At 35.3% G+C, this 27,478-nt stretch overlaps 1 protein-coding gene across 12 annotated transcripts in view; it reads left to right on the plus strand.

The window, feature by feature from the left end:
* Positions 1 to 18,001, plus strand: part of LOC126760767 (uncharacterized) — a 33,305-nt gene extending 15,304 nt beyond the window's left edge. For all 12 annotated transcript variants that reach the window (XM_050476651.1, XM_050476652.1, XM_050476655.1 and 9 more), the window contains 3 exons: positions 14,457 to 14,605; positions 14,682 to 14,762; positions 14,887 to 18,001. In XM_050476651.1, the coding sequence (XP_050332608.1) occupies positions 14,457 to 14,605; positions 14,682 to 14,762; positions 14,887 to 15,012 (356 nt within the window). In that variant the 3' untranslated portion in view covers positions 15,013 to 18,001. The remainder of the gene's footprint in view (positions 1 to 14,456; positions 14,606 to 14,681; positions 14,763 to 14,886) is intronic.
* The last annotated feature ends 9,477 nt before the right edge of the window (positions 18,002 to 27,478 follow it).

A 27,478-nucleotide genomic window follows, 5' to 3' on the forward strand; every position in this document is an offset into this window, starting at 1 on the left:
AAAATATTCATTAGTGTTTGAGATACGTGTCGTTTTGTGAGCTGCTAAAAGTGAGTTTTTTTTGGCATAAGTGCATTGCATCGGGAGGTGATTACTTTGAAGTGGATGAAATTGATTAGGAAGAATAAATAAAGAATTTTCAAAATAAAAACAATGTCACCTTATTTTTTGGGCACAGTAGATCTCGTACAACTCTTCGTTCCATCGACTGCGGTATTCGCTATTACCAATGCGCAAAAGACCATAAACCTTCCGCAGAACCTTCCTCTCGAAAACTCATAACGCTGCCTCACCAGATGTTGTCATCATCCATGCCTCTGCACTATATAGCAGGACGGGGATGATGGGTGACTTGTAGAGTTTGGTCATTGTTGGACGAGACGAGAGAGGACTTTACTTCACAATTACCTACTCAGTCCGAAGTGCCACCTGTTGGCAAGAGTATTCTGCGTTGGATTTGGAGGCTGTGTTTTTAGTGTTGTTAGTGCTAATACTAGTTCCATATAGACGAAATTATCTACAACTGCGAAGTTATGACTGTCAACAGTGACATAGGAGCCAAGTGGCGAGGGCAACGACTGTTTGTTTGATGTCTTGTTCACATTCACAACCAGCCTTGTACACTTAGCTTCCTTATCCAGTCTGGAGAAAGCAGAACTAAAGGCGCGGTTGTTGAGGCCAATGTTTTTAATATCATCGGCGTACGCCAGCAGGCTTACAGAAGATTGTACCTTCTCTATTTAGCTCTACAGCTCGTTCTATTCTACACGTTTGCAGTGGCTGTCATCAAAAGGGAGGTCTCTCATCCTTGGCTGTTTTGAACTTTTCATTGCGGGTGTTTTTTACGTCGCTGGTCCCGAACCCAGCGCACAACCCTCGGAAAGGATGGTTCGCCTATTTACGGAAGTTTTTCGGCTACCCAGAGATACTTGGTCTATGACCGTAAGTCGTGAGCTGACTGAGCCATATGTAAAATAATCGTTTTTGGACTCTCCTAAGAGAATGGAGTTCAGAGAACTTTCCTCACTTGCAAGATCATCTACGCATGGCTCCATCCTCCACTATCTTTTCTTACCATAAAATTAAATCATCGATTACAATTACTATATCGCCTTCGAAGATGCATTTCTAGCACGTCAAGGTCGTTTTATTCACTTCAACTACCGAACAAAATCATTAATTCATAGAAGTGATCGAAGTGCGTATTGCCTTTCACACAACAAATCCGCTATAGAGTCTTCGGAAGTTTTACGAGGAATATCAATTAGCTGTGTAGCCTCATCCACTAAAGAGTATAGCCGAAGAGTAATTTATCTTATCCGGAACAATGCATTCTTTTTCATCGCAGTTATATGCTACATAGAGACATGAAGACTAACCTATCTGCAAAGGCTGACTTCAAATACCTATTTGAAACTAAGGCAAGAATTAGTAATAATGCGGACAGAGCCAAAGAGATTCCAGTTAACCAAATATAGAGAGGTATTCTATTAAATCCATAAAAAAGTTACCCAAAAAACGAAAAAATTGAAAATAGTGAAAAAATATCAAGTGGTAAGTTACGCTTGGCCGCGGGTGTATTACAAACCACCTGATCCGTCAATTTATTGATGTTATAGTATATACCATAAATTGTTGCAGAGCACCAGTCCACTCTGAGAACTTCGGGACAGAAGGAAATTGTTCCTGATCTCCGCCCTCTCTCTCATTTGTTGACTTTATAGGGCCGGGTTGTCACTTTTTATTCTCCCTCTATACTAGTACTATTAGCTACTACAATTACAGTATATTACGAGTATATCGAACTAAATACCATCTCTGCACGAGCACCGCGTCGCTAGCTCAAATTTAGCGCATTCCTTCAAACATGAAATTCGTTTACCTACATGCAAACTTATATACATACATAAATAAATACTAATCTGTTTGCCTTTCAACTTGGAAATCGTTTAGTTTATTTAATATTCTTGACAATGGTGAGACTTGCGGTCGATGCAGATGGCGAGGTGATAAGCGACTACCTTGCCACAGTGTCTCCAGCGGTATTAGCGCATATGAATTATGCACTCATACCTTCGGCGTGCTCATGGATGTGGGCACATATTTATTATATACTACGTGTAGATACATAGCGAGCTTAGCACTTATGTATTTGTACTTGAAACATTACAGAATAAATAGTTTTCTTGACAATGAGTGCACTCAAAAAAATGTTGACTTGTCTATGCTTACAAGCCCTGTAGGAAAATGCGAGCAAGCGAGAAAAATTCTTGATTCGCGAATTATGAAAATTTCGATATGATATAACCAAAGCCATTTAACTTTTAATGATCCCAATACATCGCCATATGGATGGGGTCTCCATATTGAACTTCATTTGAATGAACTATGAGGTTATAAGTATGAGGCCAAGGATGTAATACATTGGTTTAGTAATTTGTTAGCAGCTGCCTTTCCTTTTTGTTATTATTAAGAAAACAAAATGTTAAATCGAATCATTAAAAAGGAGACTAGCCAGAGTTCTCCGGCGTCGCCCTCTAGCCTTGTAGTCACTTCTTCCACGCTACTGAAGTTATATAAAAAAAACATTCACAATCAGATTTCGGCCCAGCGGGACTCGGCCCATTGGGATTAGGACAACGTTGGCGTCTTTTCTTCCCTGAAGAAGTAGGAGATTAAGCGACACTGTCTCGGAAATGCGAATTCCGCAGCAGCAACACTCCCTTGTCAATCGTCCTAAACAACTACTCGAGAGTGAAAAATGATTAACCAGTCAAGGATCCGCCGCCAAAGCTCGCTACTTCCGAAAGTCCAAATCCACTTTCATGTCTGTTTGGCCCTCAATACCCCTCCCTCCTGGAGACTGCACTCATTCCTCCTGGAGGCTGTAAAATATCCGCCTAGACATTGATCGGGAGAATCCTAAGAGTCACAACTGATGACCTATTTTGAGTCACCGAGAGCGCCGATGAACTTTTTAATTAGCTTAAGTTTAGCACCAGCAACACTCCCTTGTCGATTCTCCAATAATAACTAGTCGAGATTAAATAATGAATCATCTAGCAACGATCCGCCTTCAAAGCTCGCTACTTACGAAGGTTTAAATCCACTTTCATGCCTGTTTGCTCTCAATACCTCTTCCATCTGGAGGCTGCAAAATATTCGCCTTGACATTGATCGGGAGAACCCTAAAAGCCACAACTGATTACCTATTTTGAGTCGCCGAGAGGTCCGATGAACTTTTTAGTTAGATTTATATTAGCACCAGCAACGCTCCCTAGTCGATCTTCCAATAATAACTAGTCGCGATTACAGAAGGAATCATCTAGCAAAGATCCGCCTCCAAATCTCGCTACTTACGAAGGTTTAAATCCACTTTCATGCCTGTTTGGACCTCAATACCCCTTCCACCTGGAGGCTGTAAAATATCCGCATTGACATTGATCGGGAGAAGCCTAGAAACCATCATTTCGAAGCCACAACTGATGGCCCTTTTTGCGTCGCCGAGAAGCCGAATGAAGTTCTTATTTAGTAAATACCGATCGATTGTCTCCAGCCTAATCTTATTGTAGTCGTAAGTAGAGGGATGTAAATTACAACATAGCAACATTTCGCCTATTTCCCCAAGAGCGCAATTTCGGATCCAACTTGGCCATGAACGCTGATCTATACCGCTTCTACACTTCTCCAACCATGGATACTGTTTTCTTATTCAAGAAGGCGGATCACTCGTCGGCACACCTGACAAGTTTGTATATACCGTGGAACCCATCCGCATACGCACACCTAGAAGGTGATCAACGGGAATCCCGGGCCAAGACCGCGGCAAGAATCCGCTTTCTTTTTTTGTGGAGGATGGTTTCATCTTCTCCGCTATGGTTAAAAACACCCAGTTCTATGAGGCAGCCTGCCTCGCTTAGCGTTTGTTTCGCTCCTGTTCGTTTCTTCTAAATGAAGGAGACATTTACGTAAAATATTTTTACCTAATAACAACCTATTCTAGTATATGTATATGTACAACCATAAATCGGCTCCATTCACTGAGAAATCGTTTGCTTTGTCTTCCCTTCACACAAAATCCCGTTATGCCACATGAATCTTTCTTATGCCTCTGAATCTTCAAAGTAAATATGGTATGTATGTCTCACGCGATCAAGTGCTTTCGATTGCTATCGTCTCCTCCACAAATAATAGATTAAATAGCACGGTTTGTGTGTAAATATCTCGGTGGGCTCAAGTGTCTAAGCACATCTTCGTCAATTGCCATTTGTCGATTGTCGATTGGTGTCAATTCCCTGTGTGTGTCTAAATATTGCATAGTGAAGCGCTTTCCATTGTCTGCGGTCAATCAATGGTTAAATATGCATTGACACCCCGCTTTGCTCCCGCTTGGCCCCTGCATTGCGGCTGACGGCTGTCGCCTGCCGGTGGGCATAAAGTGAGAAGACAATAGGCAAGCTCATGCGGCGCAAATAATAAACCGTTACACTTCGGAGTGTTTAAATACAAAAATAAATCGATTAATTGGATTTACGTACACACAATCGCAATCTTGTTAGCGCAAATTAATTGTGTAGGCTGGTGTTGACAGCTGCAAAGGTTTATTTTTTCAGCTGAGTGGAGAATTATTGTATGAATCAACCATTAATTGACGCACTTATAAAAAATAAAAATTATCGGAAGATTTTTTGTTGCGAAAATGATATTTTTTTTATAAATAAGTTCCCTTTGGGACCATTCATGCGATGTATTGAAAAAAGTCGATTTCCTTAAGCTTTTCTTGGGGTGTATTTTTCACCAGCAAAATTTTGAACCATAAAAAGGAACAGGTAGTAATTAATTGGTACCAAGTCTAAATTAAAAGTTGGATACATACCAAGCTCCCAGAACTTAACTATCAATGTGAATGCAGTGGCGTAGCTAGGAGGGGGCGAAGTCCTAGGGGCGGCAAAACGATCTCAGCTGTTTTTTATTATTCAGAAAAATACTTCAACAAATTTTTTTACAGAATTTATTATAAAAGATAAAGAGTTGTATACTCACAATGTAATAATCTGAATAACAATGAAAAATTTTACTCGAATACTCTTCAGTCTTTGAATTTGTCTTATATCTTTTGGCATATATCTTTCTTAAAAATAGTGATAGAACTTAAAGATGCACTTTTCTAGCTTTGTCTAGCGACGTGTCACCCTATGCTTTGAATGCATTATAACAAATACTTTTATTTCTCCAAATTTTCAAAAATGGTATTTAAAAACTCCAACTTGGGCTAAAATTCCTACAAATTGTGTCGAAAGTGTACAAGATATAGGGCGAGAATGGGTTTTTTCTATGGCTTTTAATACGTCTTGTAAATTTACTATCAATTTTCTCAAAAACCGTATTGCGAGAATTTTTTAACTTCAGAATTTGCGTGGCTTCTAGTTCCTAAATTTTATACACTTATTATCGAAGATATTTTGTAAAAAATCACTTTTGTTCGAACCACCTTATGAAACTTGTAGGTAGGTAGATAAAGGGGGGCGGCAGAACATTCTTGGCCCCGGGCGCCCGAAGTTGTAGCTACGCCACTGTGTGAATGGCTTGACGCTATTCTGATGGAACACATATCCTCTCCTATTAGCCAAAGCTGGTCGCTACAAGCCAATTGCTCCCTTTATTCTGTCCTATTGCTGACGGTACAGGTGACAAAAGTTTGATCGAGGAAGTGCTGTGCATAATAGAAGATTCCAATCGCACCAGACACAAAGCAAATCTTCCTCGCCGTCAATACTTTTTAACATTTTCACTTGATGTTGCCGCAAGTGAACCATTTTTCATCACCAGTAACAATTCGCTTCAAAAATCTTTTTAAATATCGATTTTGTTGCTATTAAACATTTTTCAGAATTTCTGCCGCCTGACTGGCGCTTTCGTCGTTTTCGAATAAGAACTATAAAAGGTAACTCATTTTCTCTTCGCTAATGTCCATCTTTAATGAGTGCTCAAACAATAATGAGTCAAGCAATCACAAAAACTGTAGGAGCAGTTTATGGTACGAAATCTTATCTTTCTAAGGCTATATAGTGAAACCGAATTATATACAGGATTTGTCCGGAAAGTAATGGGACTGATTTTCTTCCGCCGCGACTGTACTTTGGAGCGTGCGCGGTAGAGGACGTTCCCAGCTAACGAACGAGCTGCGGCCGGTCAGTTGTCTCAGAGAGCCTGGAGAGCCAGGACAAACATTTTCGCGCGACTTGTCTCTTTGAGTGGTGCAAACCGAAAATGCAGCGTTCGTTAGAGCAGAGGTACGCGATTAAATTCTGTGTTAAACTCGGTAAATCTGCGACAGAGACGTTTGATGTGATCAAGCAGGCTTACCCAGATGTTGCTTTAGCAAGAAGTGGTGTGCTTCGGTGGCACCAGGCCTTTTTGGAGGGCCGGGAAGAGGTCGCTGATGAAGACCGTGCTGGGAGACCTGCGACTTCGACAAACACCGACAATGTGACTCGTGTGCGCAAAGTTTTGAACTCAGACCGTCGACTAAGTATTCGTTTAATTGCCCAAATGTTAAATTTATCAAAATTATGGTTCATGACATTGTGATGGAGCACTTGAACATGCGCAAGGTTTGCGCTCGTCACTGACGACCAGAAATTGCTGTGAGTGAAAGTGTGCCAAGAAAACTTGAACATGTGTGAAAGTGACCCTCAATTTTTGAATAACGTGATTTCAGGCGACGAGTCATGGATCTTCGAGTATGATCCCGAGACAAAGGCCGACGAAAGGCAAGCATTTTGAGACGAAAGAAGGGATCCCAGCAACTCGGCTCTCAAGGCTATTCTGGAGAATGCCTTCCATGACGCCTTCAATGCTTGAAAATCGCACTGGCAGCGCTGCATCGACGCAGAGGGAACCTATTTTGAAATTATTTTAAAGAATTGTAACGATTGGTTTAATAAATTTTTTAAATCGACTCAGTCCTATTACTTTCCGAACAAACCCTGTAATACGAGATACAGAGTAGATACAGGCCATGCTTTGGAAAAATAATGGGTTTCGGACCTCGATCGGTATAAAGTCAACCGTAGACGTATAAGTCGTATATGGGAGCTGGAAATGTCGATTTCGACAAGTCTTATTTTAATGATATCTGCCGTCAATTCAAATACATAGGAAGCAGATTCTCGGCGATGTTTTTGATATTACAGGTGATCCAGGAAGAGGTATTTTTTTCAATATCCTTGTTTTGGCAGATCACCACTCGAGTTTCCCACGCGACATCGCTTCGCTTTAAGGGCTCCTGAAGAGTTCCAAGGAGATCATTCATTTGGGACACAGAACAACTTAAAGAGATTCAAAAGCTGTCATTTCATCCAGAAAAAACAACGGTTTGGTGTGGTTTGTGGTCCAATGGAACGACATGATAATAAGACGGCTCTACTTCCCACACATTGATTCAATCAGTGTATTTATTGAGAGAAGACTTCGGTTCGGGTCTTGGAGCACAACACCACCGGTGTAATTCGCCTGTTACCAGTCGAAACGCTCGACCGTCATCGAAAATTGGACTTAACCTGAGACGCAGCCGCGATCAATATTTGAAAGAGATAATCTTCAAAAAGTAAATGCCAAAGGATGTTCTTTCGAATGCTACAACATTATGGATCACCCTTTATTAAAGGCTCCTTTCAAGTCAATACAAGCAAGCGAAAGCTTAATTCAATTTCTCATACACTTGTTAAAAGCCTCGGCTGGGATGGACTTCAGTGCATTCAGCAATTTTTGTTTTTTTTCGGTTTCGGCGCATTTTTGGAGCGACGCACCTTGATCTAGTTTAGCTAATCTTAGTCCTTATCATATTTTTAACAATAATAAAACAATTTCTGGCAGCTTCGCATGTCTTCTTAATATTTTCATGCAGCAACTCGCAAAAATGTGATGTAATTAGTACACAACCTTTTAATTAATTTAGCGAAATTCGTCATATTTCTCACATTTTTATAATCCTTTCACTTTTACTTATCTCTTTCCAACGAATCTTTCAATTTCGGTTGTGAGAAATCGTGCACGCATGAAATACACCTCATATAAATATATGTACATATGTATATATTATATATGTACATCCACACATATAAAAGTCCACAGATATAAAAGTGAAACTTTTTACTGCAACACGACATTCATCTCATACTTTTAACGGGACTTATGTATGCCTCAATGGCGCTGCACACGACCGCGGCTGACATAGTAACAGCCAACACTACATAATTCCACCGTTAACTTATTTCCTTTGCCACCACGCAGGAGCGGCAGCAGCCCCAGGCCTTACCATATACATACATATATCTTTGCCCACTTTTAGGAGCAATCCATGAGTTATTTTAGGTTCGAGACACGCCATCATCCGTCAGCAGCAAACCCACGTCAACTTATGGCACTAATACATAAAGCCCTCTACAACAAACATACATACATAAATTCGCGCATTTGCTTGTATATTTATCTATAACGGTACATGGGAGTACGAGTGACTAGGTGAGTGCTCTCATATGTGCCGAGTCAAGCTACTGAAATTGCGCTGCGCTGTCGCTCAACTGACAAACAGTACGCGGTTTTAATTATTCAAAAGCCTTAAGAATGAGACGAAGAAAGTAGGTAAACCAAACAGTGAAAAATGGGGGCACCAGTTAGCATTACTAAGTATGGGTGCTTCATACATACATATATGGTAGTATTTTGTTCTGAATTTCCGCGAGAAGAAACAATTACTCAAGCACCCGCAGTGGTGGCAGTTGAGAAAGGCAAGCAATTGCCGCAGCTACGGAAAGAAGAAATTTTCAAAATATTGTGAAAACGTTTAAAATTTAAGAGTGAAGCAAATTTGAATACGAAAATTAATAAATTTAGAATACTAGAGACCTAGACGACTTGAGAGTGGGAGTAAAAATTCTAACTCTAGGAAAAAGCCGCAGTACAATCAAGTGGTTTTAGTTGACTTAGAGATTTTGAACACCTTTTTTGTTCTCCATTAAGGTCTGCCATACTTTTGTGTAAGTTTGGCTCTGCCCACACAAGCGATATATTACCAAATCACTAGAGGTTTACTAATATTTTGTCATACTTCTTAACTTAAGGCTTAACCTCTCTCGACGAACAAAGACGAAACTCTACAACTCCCTCATGTCGTCCGAATGGATGAAAACACTCAAGCTCTCTCAAGCAGTACTCGCCGGGGGACGCAGAGGATGAAGATGACCTCCACTCCGTTGCAAAGACCAGGTGCAGAAGGACCTGGGTACACTTGGAATCTCCAATTGGCGCCAAACAGCGAAAAGGAAGAACGACAAGCGCGCTGTAAACTCGGGTATAAACGCGTAATCTGTATCTACGCCAATAAAGAAAAAGAAGCCTTTAACTCGAGTCATATTGAACATTATAATGAGTCCTAGCTATTGTCCGGTTTATACTAAACATCGTTAGATCCAGTTGTCCCAGAGGATACCGTAAGAGGGACGAGGAAATCCCCACTCGCACCGAGGCCCTTAATAATGAGACGTTATTGCGCTTCCCTGGCGGGTCATCCGCATTATAATCCCCAATGACTCCCTGAGCTCGGTGCCAATATCGCTCCACAGCTTTTGGACTACTACTTGAAACACACTTTAATGATTCGAGAAGCCTGAAGTCAACTCTTTCAGTACGAAATTTAAACTTGTTTTAGCGATTTTGTAATGCCAATAAATATAAAGTGACTGCTTATCGTCCGATTTTCTTAATCAAGTACTTGAGAAGTTAATTCACGCTGCAGACCTTAACCGTATTCGCAGTATCTTTTTCAAAAATCTCCAGTTAATGACCTCAGTCAATGATATCGACATAGTTGGCCACAACAATAGGGCCGTTCTCAAACTTAGAAATAGCAGATGGATCTCGTGGTGAACGAGGACAAGATTAAGTACCTCCTGCTATCAAACAAAGAACTTTAACGATTTGGGGACCACATCATAACTTCATAACTTCGAGATAATGAACGACTTCCTCTATCTAGATCCTATTATGTGCCTAGCAAGCAATTGAACTGATGAGCTTTCTCTCCCGAATCTAAACTAACGCTCTATAAAGCACTCATGAGACCCGTCGTTGTTGTAGTGGCAGAAAACATTCTTGAAGTGGTTCCTTGGCTGGATAATGGTCCAGGTACGTTCCGGTTACTTAGATCCGACTGTCATGGGACCCGTCTTAATGCATGGTGGAGAAACATGGTCGATGCTGAACAGCAATGAGTTTTATTTATTAACATGCGGGAGAAAAGTTCTCCGAAACATTTTGACCCCTAGGGAAGTACTAGATGCAATGGAATGATGAGCTATACGAGCTCTTCGGCAATATAGACCTAGCATAAAAATACAGCGGTTGCGCTGGCTTGGCCATGTTGCCCAAATAGGAAAAAACACTCCACTTCACAAAAATAAAAAATCTGAGCCCCTATGGGTCGGAAAAGAAAAGAACAACTCAAACTCAGACGAAAGGATTGAGTGGCTACAAACCTAGTGAATTTAAATCTTCAACTGCCGCCATCGCGCGCAACGAGGAGACGACTGACGAAGCCTTTTCAACGCAGTCAAAACCGACACTCTGTTGTAGTGCCAACCTGATAATGATGATAAAGATTCTGCTAAGGAAACAGCTGTTTTGAGGATTCCTCCTGATGAAAGAGTTGTAGAGCCTTATCAGTCAGCTCAATAGACTTCGTTTATATTTTAACATGCGCTCACTAGATTCGTAAAAAAGACCAGACGGGCCGATTGAAAAGTCAACTAGGAAAATTTGTGTAAATTTTCTATTAGTGATTTGTGGATCTCACTGATACTACTCAGAACTCACCACAAGCAATGCTAAATCTTTGATAATAATTCTTTAGAGGCGGCATTTGGTATTGCCTCTGTGGCATTTGAAGGGACATCATCCGTAACTACTCAATAATTGTGGCGGGTAGCCGGTTAAAACTGAAAGTCTCATAAATTCAACTGAAGACATCTTAAATTACAAGATCAAGGACTTCGCATGAAATTTAGCCAAAATGAATAACGCGTCAATTTATAATATAAAGTCTGACTATACCATTATACGTTTAAATGTGGAAGAAGACGGAAAACCAACCAACTGCGGCACTAACTAACCGAGTAACCGCGACCTATGCGCCTTCCAATTTGGCACACAATCAGCGGCATGCTGGCGACGCTGAGGGCGGCCGAAGGTGCATGCGACCAGCAGACGCCAACAGCAGCACCAACTAGACGGCACTAGGCTGTGAACAGGGCAACAGCGACAGAGGTGATGCATGCAACACCAGCAAAATCTCGCGTAACAACAACAAGCGCATTAACGGCACAACGGGGCGAAGCTGAGACAAGCCAACGGGTGACTACGTAAAACATCACCTTCACCGCGGGCACTATGTAATTGAACGTGTGCGACGGGCAAATAGGGGGACGTGGGACGTGTGGTGTGCACCGAGCGCCTCCACATTTCGCATTAAGCCTTACCCCCACCTAATTTGCGCCGATAACACCAGCACTTGGATGCAAGCGAACGCGGAACATCTGCTCGGCTGCATGTGGCTATTTATTGGTTGGTCGGCAAACATCAAGCTGAAAATAAGGAAAGCAAAAACAACAACAGCGTAAAACAGTAAAAGTTGCAACCAAACCAAGTTCGAGCCGCCGTGCGGTCGAGAGCGAAAGTGCGATTTTCGCCGCGTTTGCGCAATACGTCGTGCGGGTAGCGAGCGCGCTCTCTGCGAGAGAGCAAGAGCGCGTCAAGTCTGCCGCTTGACACATCCTTCCTGCTCCTGACTGCACCCAGCAGTCGAAAGCAAACACGTGCAAGGCGTCTAATTCGCAACGGAAATGCATTTGCCTCCCATAAACAAGTGCAGATAATGGCTTTCACTTGCATGAAAGGGTGTGTGTGTGTGTTTGTGTGTGTGCCACATATGTATTAGTGTTCGTGTTTGTTTATGCATTGAAAAAGCAACGCTTCTCAGGATTCGTTTTGCTCATTCAACGCGTTCACCCAATTTTCGCTTGCTGATTTTGTTTGTCATTTTGTCAACACCATTAACCAGATGTGGTCCACGCCACGCCTCACTCCACGTCGCAGCATGTTGTGTCGCCCTCCCACCGTTGCTTTGTGCATGCGCTCGTACAGTCTAGCGCCGCTTCGGTTGTCTGTTCGACGTTTGAAATTGACTCAATACTCCATGGTGCAGTGGCTGGCCGAGTTGTTGGTGTCAAAGCAACTTAACGGCTTGTTGATGGCGGCAAGAAATAGCCTATTATTCGAAAGCATTCCCCAGATAGAGATAACTGACAACAAAGTGCGCAAAAGGAAAACAAATATGTGTGTTGACCTTAAACTTTGGAAGCACAGCGGGCGCACATTCCCCACAGTTATTTGACAGATCGTGTGTTATAATTTCATCAGTGAGTGGTGTTGATTATTTTTGACGTATTGTAACTGTAATCAAGTTCAGTTTAGCTTCATGCGCAGTTTTTGAAAACTTTAACCGGATCGTACACAATTCAGTTTGTTGTTTGATAAGTGAATCTCACCTTTGTTGACCCTCGTATTTATTATTAGGTGCTTCCTGTATTGATTGTAATTATATTTGTAATCATTTCAATATTTAATATAGATACAGTTCAATAAGTTAGTGACGCAAAGTCAGTAAAGTTTCCTCTCAACTTGATAAGGAAGAATTTTTCAAAATCCCCCAAAAAAAACATACGTTGTTGTAATTATCAGTTTTGTGCCTAAAAGATCGTATTACGAAAAATACTCGTATAAGTTCTATGGAATCGATGTCACGCCATACATAGAATTCCTACATTCTACACCTGGTCTTTCCAATGGTCTTCCTCTTCTTCTGCTTCTCCTGGCGGGTCCTGCGTTGAAAACTGTCAGAGCTGGAGTATTTTTGTCCGTTCGGATGACATGACCTAGCCAGCGTAGCCGCTGTCTTTTAATTCGCTGAAATATGTCAATGTCGTCGCATACAGCTCATCGTTCCATCGAAGGCGGTATTCGCCGTAGCCAATGCGCAAAGGACCATAAATTTTCCGCAGAATCTTTCTTTCGAAAACCCGTAACGTCGATTCATCAGATGTTGTCATCGTCCATGCCTCTGAACTATGTATATATCAGGACGGCAATAATGAGTGACTTATAGAGTTTGGTTTTTGTTCGTCGAGAGAGGACCCTACTTCTCAATTGCCTACTCGGTCCGAAGTAGCATTTCATGGCAAGAGTTATTCTGCGTTGGATTTCGAGGCTGACCTTGTTGTTGGTGTTAATTCTAGTTCCAAGATAGACAAAATTATCTACGACTTCGAAGGTATGACTGTCAACAGTGACATGGGAGCCTAGCCGCGATTGTTTGTTTGATGATAGGAGATATTTCGTTTTGCCTTCGTTCACTACCAGATCCATTTGCTTCGCTTCCTCATCCATTCTGGAGAAAGCAGACCTAACGGCGCGGAAGAGCATTTATCTTACAATATTCAAAAGAGCTTATTTGTTTAAGACTCGCTTTGAGTAATAGTTGATATTCTCGTCATCATCGGGTGTATTAAAGTATGAGAGGATAGATTCGATATTTTTTCATTTTCATTTATTATTGTAGTTAAACAGTAAAGGAGAGAGGGGGGAAATCGGGTAAAAATTCTTCCCAGGTCCGGAGTTCTCAGGGGAGGCTAAACCTCTGCAATAGTTTTAGTGCATATTTTTCTCTAAAAATTCACGAAAATCATCCCCAGGCCCGGATTTCTCTCAATAGCCATGTAATACAGTAGTGCTATATATTGCCGGCTTCACCCTACCGGAATTGTTGAAGTTATTATTCAATTCCTTTCTACAAATAACTCATTTTATGATGTTCGCAGATGATGTGAACTAATTAATCCCGTTGTAGTTTATCTCGAACTGGAAGAGCTTACAGACTGCAAAAAAGCTCAGCAAGCTTTCGTGAAGTCCAGCCATCCAGTAGTAAATCCTGAGAAGACATCAGAGCTCCTGATAATTTCCATTCAGGTGATAATAAAACTTTGATGTTCTGCTGAAAAATTTTGTCAGCTAATCGTGTTTTAACAAGCATAGATAAAAGGTTTGATCATCCTAAACCCATTGAGAAAATTTTTCTTTATGGAACTCTATATCTCGTCAATAGGTTCTACTGTAGATTATAGGGACTTGAATATCACAATTATTATGTAAAAGTAATTCGGTTTATATTAATTCTTTCTTCTGTAAATAAGTTAAAACTTCTCGTTTTGTCTTATGGTGGCCAAAGAAGTTCATTGTTCTGTGCTTCATTATAGTGTTTTTATGTTAATCTCAAATATTTTGAGAAATGAACTTATTGTTATTAAAAATTATTTCATAAATATTCATATTTCACTCCACAGCTGCCCTCGAAGAGGACTGCATTGATTTCCAGGGCAATTCCGTTAATCATGGCATGCTGTATGTGCCCGGACCGGGCGTCTGCAGTCTATGTGTCTGCTATCACTCAGAGCCGCTTTGGTGCAAGGCCATCTACTGTGATCCACCCTATGTAAATAAATTATTATATATACGCTTACATACAAAAAGGGTTATTAATGACAATTACTTATAATTTTGATTTGCAGTTCTGTAAAAATTTCCGTGTAGGCGAGCGCTGTTGTGAGTTCGAGTGTTTAGATCCGCCCGGAGAGGATAATAAATATCAGGTAATATTTTATTCACTTTTTTTACATATACATAGATTTTGTTTAGTAGTCTAGAGTAGTAAAACCAATTTTATTTACACATACACATTCACATACATACTGTTGTGTTTCTCTTCCGCCTTAGGAACGCATGCGAAAGCGGGCGGAAATACTGGCTGGCAATAGCACTGCATCGATGCATCGCATCACTCCACTCGCCGTCTCCACCATAGTGTTTACAGTTATAACAAATAGCTTTTTGAATTTATAACTTCAAGCGAAAGGCGAAATCACAGATGGTGGTTGGTGGTGGTGAAGCGCGGAAGAGGTGTTGAGAGCAAAATGTGGCGAAACAAAGTAGAAACGGAAAGCGCCTTATTCGTGTGTCTGTCGCTGTGTGTGTGTCTGTAGAGTAGTAGAGCAGGAAGTCGCTGTCGGTGGTGGTCTAACAAATTTTTGCGCAAAAATTCGCGCATATTTACTAAGCTATAGTACGTGCTAGCATATATGTACATACATACATAAATATTTATGCAAGTATATGAATTTAGCACATTTTTTTACATACTTCAATATAACAATAAATTAGAGCAGAGGGTAAAAACAAGCTTCGTGGGAAAATTATGAAAAATTTATTAATAAAAAATAATAAAAACTGAATATTAAAAAACAAAATTAATATAAGAAAATTAAAATAATTGAAATGAAAAAATAAATAATAAAAAAATTTAAAATAAAAAATATAAAATAATGAAAAATTGTAAATAAATGTAAGAAAATCATAATAATTAAAATGAGAAAATAAACAATAAATACAAAAAGATTTAAAATAATTAAAATGAAAAAATTTAATTTAAATAATGAAAATAAATAATTTTAAATTTTCAAATAAATAAATTAATATATTAAAAATCAATTAAAGATTGTTAATAAATAAAAAGTAATAATAAATATAAGAAAAAAGAATTAAAATAAAAAAATAAATAATAAGTAATAAAAAAATGTATAATAATTAAAATGAAAAAAATTAAAATAATGAAAATGAAAAAGTTTCATTATTCAAATAAATGAATTGAAATAATAAAATTAAAAATTTTAAAGGAAAGAAATTAAAAATATTAAAAAAATTAAGAAGAAAATATAAAAATAAACTGTAAATAAAAATAATTATTGAATACACTAAAATTATAAAAAAAATATATAAATTTATGAAATAAATAATAAATAATAAATAATTAAAATAAATAAAAAAATTAAAATAATGAAAATGAAAAATTTTAGATATTCAAATAAATAAATCAAAATATTAAAATTGAAAATTGTAAAGATTAAAAATATATAAAAATATAAGAATAAGTGAAAATAAAAATAAATTTTGAATACATAAAATTATAAAACACATAAATCTGGGTAAATGTGTGAAAAAATAAAAAAATACCAAAATAAATCTAAGAAAATGGAAATAATTTAAATGAAAAAATTAATAAAAAAAAAAATTTAAATGAAAAGTTTTAAATATTCAGATAAATAAACTAAAAATTTAAAAGATAAAAGAAAATTAAAAACCTTTAGAAAAATTAAGAAAAAATTATAAAAAAAGTGAAAATAAAAATACATAGTTTTTGAATATATGAAAACTATAAAAATATATAAATCCGGGCAAATTTGTGAAAAAATAAAATTTAGCAAAATTTAATAAAAACTACAATATGTACATATGACTCCTGCGTAGTTATATTTGTAAATACTTATGTAGGTCATGTAAATATATATACATACATGTACATAAAAAATTAATTAATTAAAAAAAAAAAATTAAAACAATAATATAAAAATATCTTTAATGCAAACTGATAATAATTTTGAAAATCTAGAAATTTACTGCAATTATATAATTCAACTATAGCTAAAACTGATGCAGGTGTATATAGACCAATGAACAATATATGCCAGGTTCTCATTTTCAAACTAATATTGACATACATATGTACATATAGATATACCAATATTAACAGCTCGATAATATACATATATGTATGCAACTCACAAGGAAATAAATTTAACGAAAAATAAGTAAGAGACAAAAATTTATAAAAAATAAATTTAAATATATAATTATAATAAAAAAATTAAATTAAAAATTAAAAAATAAATAAATAATCATAATAATTAAATATTTTCAAACATTTCTAACCAAAAATATTTAAAAACAAAAATTAAAAAAAAATTAATAAATAGCAATAAAAAAATAAATTTAAAAAAATTAATAAAAAATAAAAACAAAATTAAATTAAAATAAAAAAAATAAATAAATGATAATAATAATTAAATATTTTCAAACATTCCGAACAAAAATAATAATAATGCAAAAAATTTACATTTCCAGGCATTTATGGCCTTTTGAAATTATTGTAGCCATACTGAAAAAAAATTCTACACATTTTTAAGCAAAAATAAAAAAAATTCTTATTTTTAGAACATCAACAATTTAATTTTTTCTACCTTTTCATTTCCCTAGTAGTCTAGAGCAACATATCTACTTCAATGACTTGCAAGTGAAACCAAAATAAAATCATTTATAGTATATACAACAAGAGTATGTGTGTATAACATAGCACAACATGACAAATATCATTTACGACATAAAAACATTTTTAATTGGTGCTAGTGAAGAAATTTTAATAAAATTTGGATGAAAAAAGATTGATTGGGCAAAATGAACATATTCAGCAATTTTGCATACATAAATACACACACTTACATACATATATAATTGCATAGTACATACTTGCACACATATACAATGTACATAGTACACAAAATTTACCGATAAATTGTACTTTTATGCATGCATACTTGTAAAAATTACAAATCTACTTGCATATACATACACACAAACATACATATATGCAAGATTGAAAATATTTGTACATAAAATGTACATATTTGGTAGCTTTGAATTCTTAGGTAAATGCTTTTAAGGCATTAAAAACACCAATCTTTACATAACCTAATTATAATAATATAATTCCACAAAACACTAAAAAGATATAAATATATATATACATGCATATAAATAAATAATAAATCCGATTTTAGTAAGCAAAAATATATTTATAAGCAGGGGAGGGCGTTTACATTTATAGACAAATATTTAGAATGTAGCGGTAATGGCTTTGAAAACTGTTAATTTTAATTATATAACAATTGTAAAATTATAAATCTCAATAACACACAAATAAAAGTATGACTAAAACGAATTAACTGAATTATATAAATTTTCAAACAAATATGAAATATGAAAGCTTTTAAAAAATTTGAGATTATTTAATTGATTTATTTTATTTTAGTTAGTTGTTTCATTTTAATTCAATTGATTTAATTTTATTTCACTTTATTTTAATTAATTTAATTTATTTTATTTTATTTTACTTTATTTAATTTAATTTAATTTAATTTATTTTAATTTAATTTATTTAATTTAACATATTTTAAATTAATTTAATTTTATTTTACGTTTTTTATTATTATTTTTTTTTTATTTTATTTTTTATTTATTTTTTTTATTTTATATTATTTTATTCTATAATTCTATTTTTTATTTTTTTTCTATAATTTTATTTTTTCTTTGCAGCTAATCCAGAATTTGTGTTATAAATAATAAAAATTTATAAAAAAATATATAATTGCTCTAGTTTTATTTACCTATATATTTTTATTTCAATATTATTACATTTTATTTTTTAATTTCAAATTATTCTTTTCACACTACTTTCTGAATAAGGTTTTGCAATTTATTTGGCAATGATTTACTTTTTATAGCAATTAAAAAACTTTAAAATTTTTTATGGCTTATTAACGGATTTTCTTACATTTTAAACTGAAATCATCGTTACTGTTAATAAAATATATTATTGCTCCTTTTAGATAAATATTTTTAGTATAATAGTTTTGTCTTTCTACATAATTTTCTTGTTAAGCTAGCGTTTTTGATTGGTAATCAATAATTAAAATTTATCGATAAATTTAAAAAAGTATATAAACTTATCGGTAAACCATAAAAATTGAAACTTATCGATAAATATGAGGATATCGATATATCAATTGGTTATATGTGATAACAATGTAAACCAAAAAATCATCCAAAAAACTGCTTAGATTAAGTCGGAGATCTGATTCCATCACCAAAAGTAACGCAGAATCCCACTTGGACCCCTGTAAACGCTGGTCATTTGTGATTCCCAAAGCTCCTAGATATGGATCACCCGTTCCTTATAGGTCGTGGTCGAATTTAGACTACAATTAAGGCGGCTAATACCAGTATCTGCTTTTTTGCTAAGTTCGCCACCGAAGGTGTGTCTACCGAGATGTTTCAACCACAGCCTCAGTTTGGCAAAAGCAGTACAGTTGAGATGAAACTATCTAGAAATTTCTAGCTCATATTCATCTCTATAGCTTTGACATTTTGTATGCCACAATATCTCTATTATATACATTATATTATATATTCCACGCCTGTTAATCTTATCAGACAGCGTCCAGTCAGCACGCCTGCCATGGCGGCAAGATGAACCTTACTAAGCGCAAGCAGTTCAGACAACCTTGCGTTTTTCACTTTGGGCTAGAAGAACCTCGCAGCAGCACAAGTTTTGAGTTGTGACCAGCGCTTAGCTCACGAGAGGTACACAAACCTTTGCTTTTCACTTTGAGCCATAGAAATCACGCAGTCGTACACAGATCTAACGCAAGAACAAGTTAAGGAACGCATTCCTTATAATATTTGCTTATCAAAGTATGAATAAGTATCAAGAGGACAGAGGAGTAGCGTTCTTGTAGCCGCTCTGATGAAATCGGAATGCGCCACCCTCTCCAGCAAGCAAGCTATGCAGTTTCCAACACTGTAATCTGCCCAAACAAGTGGGATATCAAAGTAGCTTGATGCTGATTATGATGATGCTGATTATATAGATGTCAAATACTTCTGAGAAGTCTTGAGCACACTGTCAGCGAGCTTATGGATGCAGTACCGGCTATCAGAGTGAATGTACATCTCTCTGAGGAAAGCTGCACTACACACAGCAGTGCATCTCCTGTTAACTTAATGGCAACCACCTGCGCTTGAAAGACAGTGCAATGGTTTGGTAGCTTGATTTCCCGGTAGATTTCATGGGAAACTCCAGACAGAAGACTCTCGAAATTAATACTAATATTAGTGTAGAGGTTCTTTAATTATTGCGTCAGATTTTAAAACAGTTATAAAGAAAGTACTCTACATCTAACTACAGAAAGTTGAACCCATTAACATTTTCATGGTAAATATGAAGGTCCGATGGTATCGACAATTCCAGATCAATATTTCTAAAACTGAGGAACTAGTTCGGGTATACAGCCATATAGACGGACAGACTTACGTGGCTAAATCGCCTCATCGCTAGGTGAGAGCGTAGAAGCAACAAGATAGGAAACAGAAAATAACACGAAGTTTTAATTGTAAATACCGTCGAGCGAAAATTGACAGCTACGTATACGATTATGGTAGAACTACAATTATATTGATATTTATTTACTTTTATTTTTATATTTTTCGGTATTTATCATGGAATAAATGTAAAAATTCTAAAGTTGTTTTCCTAATTATTTTCAGAACATCTGATAAAATAATAATTTTTAATTACTAAAGATAACAAATCTATATAATTAAACGAAAATTGCCTTAGAAATGTACTATAAAAATATGAAGAAGAGTAAAAGTAACAAGAAATTATTAAAAAAAAATTGTTTAAAAATTAAATTATATAATTCAAATAACATAAATTTATATAAAAGAAGACGAATGAATAGTAGAAAAAATAAGTCAATTTCAAAGTCAGAAGAACTTAATTAACAAACTTCATTAAAAGGATATCAAAGAATTATGAACACAGTCCAAAAGCTTTAGATTTTAGTAAAATAAGTCTCTAATAAATCACTTTTTAACTAAAAACTTTAATTACCGTTAAAAAGCATTAATATAAGAAAATTTTGCGTAGATAAATAAATGACGAAAAACTCATAACTGTGGTCTCTAATATTAAGCAGAAATTTATTGACAATTATTAAAAAAAATTATAACGCATATAATAGAAGAAGAAGCAGAAGGAGAAGATTAAAAAGTAAGAAGTAAAAATTATTGTAAAAAAAATTTAATAAATTAAAAACATGTTTTTGAAATTATAGCAAAAATTTCAACCACATACAATATTTCAAAATATTTAGAAAATATATAATAATAATTTCAAAAGCCAAATAATATAGTCTAAAGTATTCACTTGGCAATGCGATAAGTAAAAACTTTTGTCTAAAAGCTTGATTAATGTGGTACTAAAAGAAGCCTGAAAAAAAACTTTTTTTTACATTTAAATAATTTACATCCTTTAAAACATTAAAAAAGTTCATTTTAATCGATTTATGTAAAAGCAAAACTGTTGTTGGAATGGAAAGATTTCAAAGCTTGAAGATATTTATCGATTAGATTAGTTTATTGAAAAAGCACTTCACTTTCACTTAAAGCTTTCATTCTTTTAAACAAAGCTTTCACATAAAATTTTCACTCTTTTATGCAAAGATTTTCACTTAAAGCTTTCATTTTTTTGATAAAAGCTAAAAGCTTGATTAATATGGTACTAAAAACAGGTTTTTTGAACAGAAAAAAACTTTTTTAACGAATTAAATTACATGTTTTAAAACATTAAAAAAGCTAATTTCAGCCGCTTTATGTAAATCATAACTGTTGTTGGCATGGAAAGATTTGAAAACATGAAAAATATTTATCGATATTACATTAGTTTATTGAAAAAGCTTTCACTTCAAGCTTTCAATTTTTCGATAAAGCTTTTATCTAAAGTTTTCATTTTTTTGATAAAGTCCAAAAGCTTGGTTAATGTGACACTAAAAGAAGCGCTTTGAACTGAAAAAAAACTTTTTGAACTGAAAAAAAGCTTTTTGAGCTGGAAAAAAGTTTTTTTTTTTCATTTAATTAATTTACAAGCTTTTCCTTAAAGTTTTCACTTTTTTGATAAATGCTTTACAATTACGTTAAGCTTTTAGAAAGTTTATGTTTCATGCTTGAAATAGCAAAGCTCACATTATAGAGATATGAGTGATCAGCCATATCGAACGATTTCGAATTTTTCTTTTGAAATGCTTATTGTTTCGAATAGTAGGATAAACTCATAGCAAAATTTTAAATTCACAATTATCGCCTTCGCCAAGAGATAAAATTAATTTATTAGAATTAATAAGCTCAGCATAAAACTTAGTCGCATTAAAATATTTATTAGATTAAACATACTAAGATATACACATACATATGTACATAATAGCAAAGCTTTAAATATTTTTATATATACAAATAATGCAAATTTACATAGAGCAAAATAATAACGGTTAAGCTTTAGTCCTAAGTGTATTTTTGTTGCGTCAATTATGCAAAATTAGCAGCTGCACATATATATTTACACACTTATATTGCTATATATTTTTATTATTGCAATTTAGGTTCGTGAAAAGTGCGTTGAAAAACGCAAAAGTGATTGTTTGGGTCCAGTTTGTTGGTTGCGCCGATTGTGTTTGAGTCAGATTCTTTTCGAAAGAATATCAAGAGAAGGCTGTGAGAAATATTTGCTTTAAAATTACACAATTACAAATCTTAAAATTATAGAAACAGAAAAAAATAAACGAAACAATAAAAAATCAATAATAAAAATGTACTTAATAACTAAATATATTTAAAGTAAATTATATATAAGTACATATATACTAATGTAACAAGTATGTCAGGGGTGCAGAAATGGAAAATTACACATTATGATAGCTAGTTCTGTTGTAAGCGAGTGGCAAAAAAAACTCTCAAAAAAAACGCAAAGAAAGAACTTTTTATTTCTACGGATTGGTTTGAAATATAAACGATTTCTAAACGTGGCACTCCCTTCGAACAAACTTGAAACCTCCAAAAAATAGATTTGACTTAAGCACTCTTTTTCCACTTGCTTACCTAGTAAACCGGGTTTAGATTAGTATTTAGCGCTTAGATAGTTAAACAGTTGAGCCGAGGTAAACGATAAATTTTTACCTTAAAAAAGAAATACTTTATTTATAATATTGAAGAGGAAGAGAACAGCTTTGCAACTGTAACTAAACAAATCCAAAATTTAATTCAGTTTTAAAATGTTGATTTTGAACTTCTAAAGGGTGATCTATTTCGAGGTTCCCTACTTTTTTAAAGAAAAAACACAGAAACTTCAATTTTAAAGAGGAATTTTTATTATCATTCGAAAGTACATTCTTTGGCATATATTTTTTGAAGATTATCTCTTTCAAATCTTGGTACCAGCTAAGTCACAGATGGTCCATCCGTTGAGTTCAATTTACGATGACTTGGGCAAGCATTTCAACTGGTAACTGGCGAATGACACGCGTGATGCTTTGCTCCAAGGCCTGATTCGATGCGGTATTGTTCGCATAGACTTTAGACTTTACATATCCCCACAGAAAAAAGTTTAATGGTGTGATATCACTCGATCTTGGTGGCCCAAAACATGAAATTATCTGCTCACCGATAAGTTCTCTCAATAAATCCATTCATTTATGCGATGTGTGGTAAGTGGTGCCGTCTTGTTGAAACCAAATGTCGCCGAGATCACGAGCTTCAATTTCAGGCATCGAACAGTCGGTTATCATGGCGCGCTAACGGTCGCCATTGACGGTTACGTTCACACCGACATCTTTTTTGAAACCCGATGATTCCACCGGCCAACAAATAACACCAAACCGTTTTTTTCTGAATGAAATGGCAGCTCTTGAAACTCTTCAGGTTACTCTTCGCCCCAAATGCATCAATTTTGCTTGTTTACATACCCATTGAGCCAGAAATGGGCCTCATCGTCGAACAAAATTTGTTTCGAAACCGTCGGATATTCCTGGAACTTTTTAAGAGCCCATGGAGCGAAGTGGTGTCGCTTGGTAAGGTCGAGCGGCTTTAGTTCTTGTACGAGCTGTATTTTCTATGCTTTCAATTTAGGATCTCGACGTTATATGCGCCAAGTCATTCCAAGCGTCAGTCTGAACTGCGCCGAACTCTTCACGGTCTTCGTAAACACTCTCAGCTACGGCTACTATATTTTATTCCGTGCGTGTTGGACGTGATCTATTCGCTCGAATATTATCCAATAATGAACGCTGGGTGTCAAGATGGATGATAGTGTTGCGAATAGTATGCTCAGCAGACCGATTATGTTCGCCATAAGTTGGGCGAGGTGCGCGAAACACATTCTTTAAAGGACGAAAATGTTCGATTTGTTCCGGCGTAGGTCTTTCCATGACGAAACGCCAAACAAAAATAAGCTGAAAGCTTGACACGACTCACGCGTGATTTGTCAAAAAAAGGCTATTGAAAAAAGTACCTCTACTTGGATCCCTCGTTATAATCATAACCTTAAAACATGTGAAAATTTAAACAGACGATAACAAGGGAAGCGCATTTGTCTCCCTTGCGCCCTGATTTTCAGATCTTATTACCAGCTTTACTTAACACTTCCTCTAATATTAATTTAAAAATAAAAATAAACAATTAATAAATTAAAATTCTTGAAAAATCGCTTTTAAAAAATATTTAAAAATAAAAATGAATAAAAAAAACAAAAAATTTTAAATATAAAAATGAATAAAATGTTTAAACCATAAACGTCATAACTCCAAAATGCAAGATTTAACTGCATAAAACGAATATTGTGAATAAAATAAATTAATAACATTTTGTCAATTTGAATTTAAATTACAAAATAAAAAATACATTTTCAAGTAAATATAGAAAATAGACAAATCTTTTTAATACAGAATACAATTAAAAAGTGATTGAAAGAAAACTTAAAGAAGCGAAAGAAATCAAAATACTATAGTTCTTGAGCAAATTCTTAATACTCAAAATACAAAGTACATATGTCCATTCATTTATAAATTAAGTAATAATAACAAAAACTAATTAAAATGTTGAGGAAAAAAAATTAAATAAAAATTTCAATTAAAAAATCAATTTCAATAAAAAAATTTTAAGAAAAAATAATAATTATATTAAACACTTTCATTTTCTGCAAAAAACTATAAAACAACTTTAAGAAATTTAAAAACTTACAATAATAACAGCAACAAAGCAACATTTTTTTTATAATAACACTTAACTGTATTTTCCAAGGCAAAAATACACACTATTCCTCTTTTGTTTTTGTTGTAAACTTAAATGCCACAGATGAAGCGAGTTTGTTAACAAAAAAATAATAATCATGTTAATATTATGTAAGCTAAATTTCTATTAAGCTTGTTATATAATTATAATGGACACCTAAACACACACTTACATTTATTACAATACACTTAGTACAGGAAATATATATACTTGTACATTTGTACATAGCAATATGTATGTTTCTTAACCGCATAGGTAATAAAAACTAAATTTTCCCCAAATTCAAGAACTATGTACCATGTACTATAGTCTCAGAGCAACAAATACAAAGAAAAACTAATAAATAATTACAAATTTAAAACTAAAATTGTCTTAACAGTTTTTGAAACGTTTTGGCAGACAAAAGTAAGTATACATACATATTCATGCAATAGGTATACATTGTAACAAAAAAGCGCCCGGAAATTGTAAGCAAATTCCCCGGGTAAATGATATTTCAAAAAAATATATTTTGCCAAGTTGGTGGGACCTTCTCCTTACTTAACAAATCAACCATCATCGGAATGAAGGGAAAAAACGAGCCGAAACCAAAAAAAACAACGCCAAAGCATTTTAAAAATCAAGGTGATGCTCATTGTTTTTTTCGATATTCGTGGTTTGGTGCATGAATTTGTTCCGAAGGGACAGACGGTCAATAAAGAGTTCTATTTGACCGTATTGAGGTGTTGGTGTGAGAACATCTGTCGAAAAAGGCCGGAATTGTGAAATTCATGGATTTTACACGATGATTGTGACTGAATTTAAAGCCATAAACGCAATGAATGAAAGAATACCATCGATCAACCACCAAAAGTCTTGTTGTTTTCTTATTTCACAAACTAAAATTGCCGCTCCGTGGAACCCGTTTTCAGTCGGTCGAAGAGATAATACGAAATTTGCTGAAGGAGCTGAAGACCATCCCTAAAAGTGCTTACGAAAAGTGTTTCGAGGACTGGAAAAAATGTTGGCATAAGTGTATTATATCTAGAGGGGATTTTATTGAAGGCGACAAAATAATTATTGATGAATAATTAAATATTGGGTAGTCGAAAAAGTTTTTTCGTATTTCTAATTAAACTTCAACTTATTTTTTTTATATTTATAATGAACTTTAATGAACCAAACCATTTAAGTCGACCACTTTTTGCCATATTTCCGCTAGAGACGTTATTCCACTTAAACTTTTCAAGTAATTTTCACAGGTTTCTCTTGAAGCCAACTTTACTCCATTAAGGGAGTTCTCCATTCACCGAAATAAATGGTAGTCCGATTGTCCAAGGTCAGGGCATCAAAACTTCCCAGCCAAGCTCTCCCAGCTTTTGCCGAGAATGCTGGAAAGGGCCTTCGGTGATAATTGTTTGTCGCGAAAAAGCGTGTTGATTGGTACAAATTATTCAAAGAGGGTCGAGAACGCGTTGACGGCAAACCACGTCTAGGACACCCGTCAACATCAACTGATCATCAACACCTCAATAAAATAAAGGAATTGGTGCTGGATAATCGTCAATTAACAGTCAGAGATCTTACTGGCATCGTTGGAATGTCGTACGGATCGATGAAATCCATTTTCAAAGTTTATTGGGCCTAATTAAAGTGAAAGCACGTTAACGTTTGTGAAACAGTGCTTTTCGACTACCACGATGTCATGAAAACTATTATTACGGGAGATGAGTCTTGGGTCTTACAACCTGGAAACAGACGATCAATCGCTCGAATATCGTGACAAAGGTGAGCCAAAGCCGAAAAAACCACATCAAAGCAGGTCAAAAATCAAGGTTTTGTTGGCAGTTTTCTTCGATTATCGAGATGTGGTGCACACCAAATTCCATCCGACCGGCCAAACTGTCAACAAGGAATACTATTTGAGTGTTATGCGATCGTTATAGATATTTATTTCCGGAATTCTTCTTCCAGCAATACTACATTGTTCTCTATGCTTGGAGTGACGTCAAGGAGTAAAGAATTGCCGACACCTTTGAATGTTAGCGCTTTTTTCGCAATACAAACGCTCGATGGAATTGTTTTTGTGACATCGTGGAAGCCAGCTTAAAAAATTGAGTTTCGATAAAAATACGTTTTAAAATTCAGATGTGAAGGCCACGCGCTCTCCTCTCCGAACCGTTCGGTACCAAACGAAGTTACATACAAGGTGACTAACTGTCATGCGACTTCTTCTGCTCATGGAGAAAATAATACAAGCTGCATAGCTTAATAGAGACGGTAAAATCTTCTATAATAGTGTCCAGCTGCTGGTGATATCATTGTTGACAGTCACCAGCATTAACACCTACAACAACGTCAGCCTCAAAATCCAACGCAGAATAACTCTTACCAAGAATTGAGAAGTGAAGTCCTCTCTCGATCAATCAAGGCCAAACTCTACAAGTGAGTCATCATCTCCGTCCTGCTGTATGGTGCAGAGGTATGGTGGAAAAGGACCTGACTACACTTGGAATAGCCAATTGGCGCCAAACAGCGA

This window comes from Bactrocera neohumeralis, chromosome 5 (genome assembly GCF_024586455.1).
Source record: "Bactrocera neohumeralis isolate Rockhampton chromosome 5, APGP_CSIRO_Bneo_wtdbg2-racon-allhic-juicebox.fasta_v2, whole genome shotgun sequence".
Lineage (NCBI taxonomy): Eukaryota > Metazoa > Arthropoda > Insecta > Diptera > Tephritidae > Bactrocera > Bactrocera neohumeralis.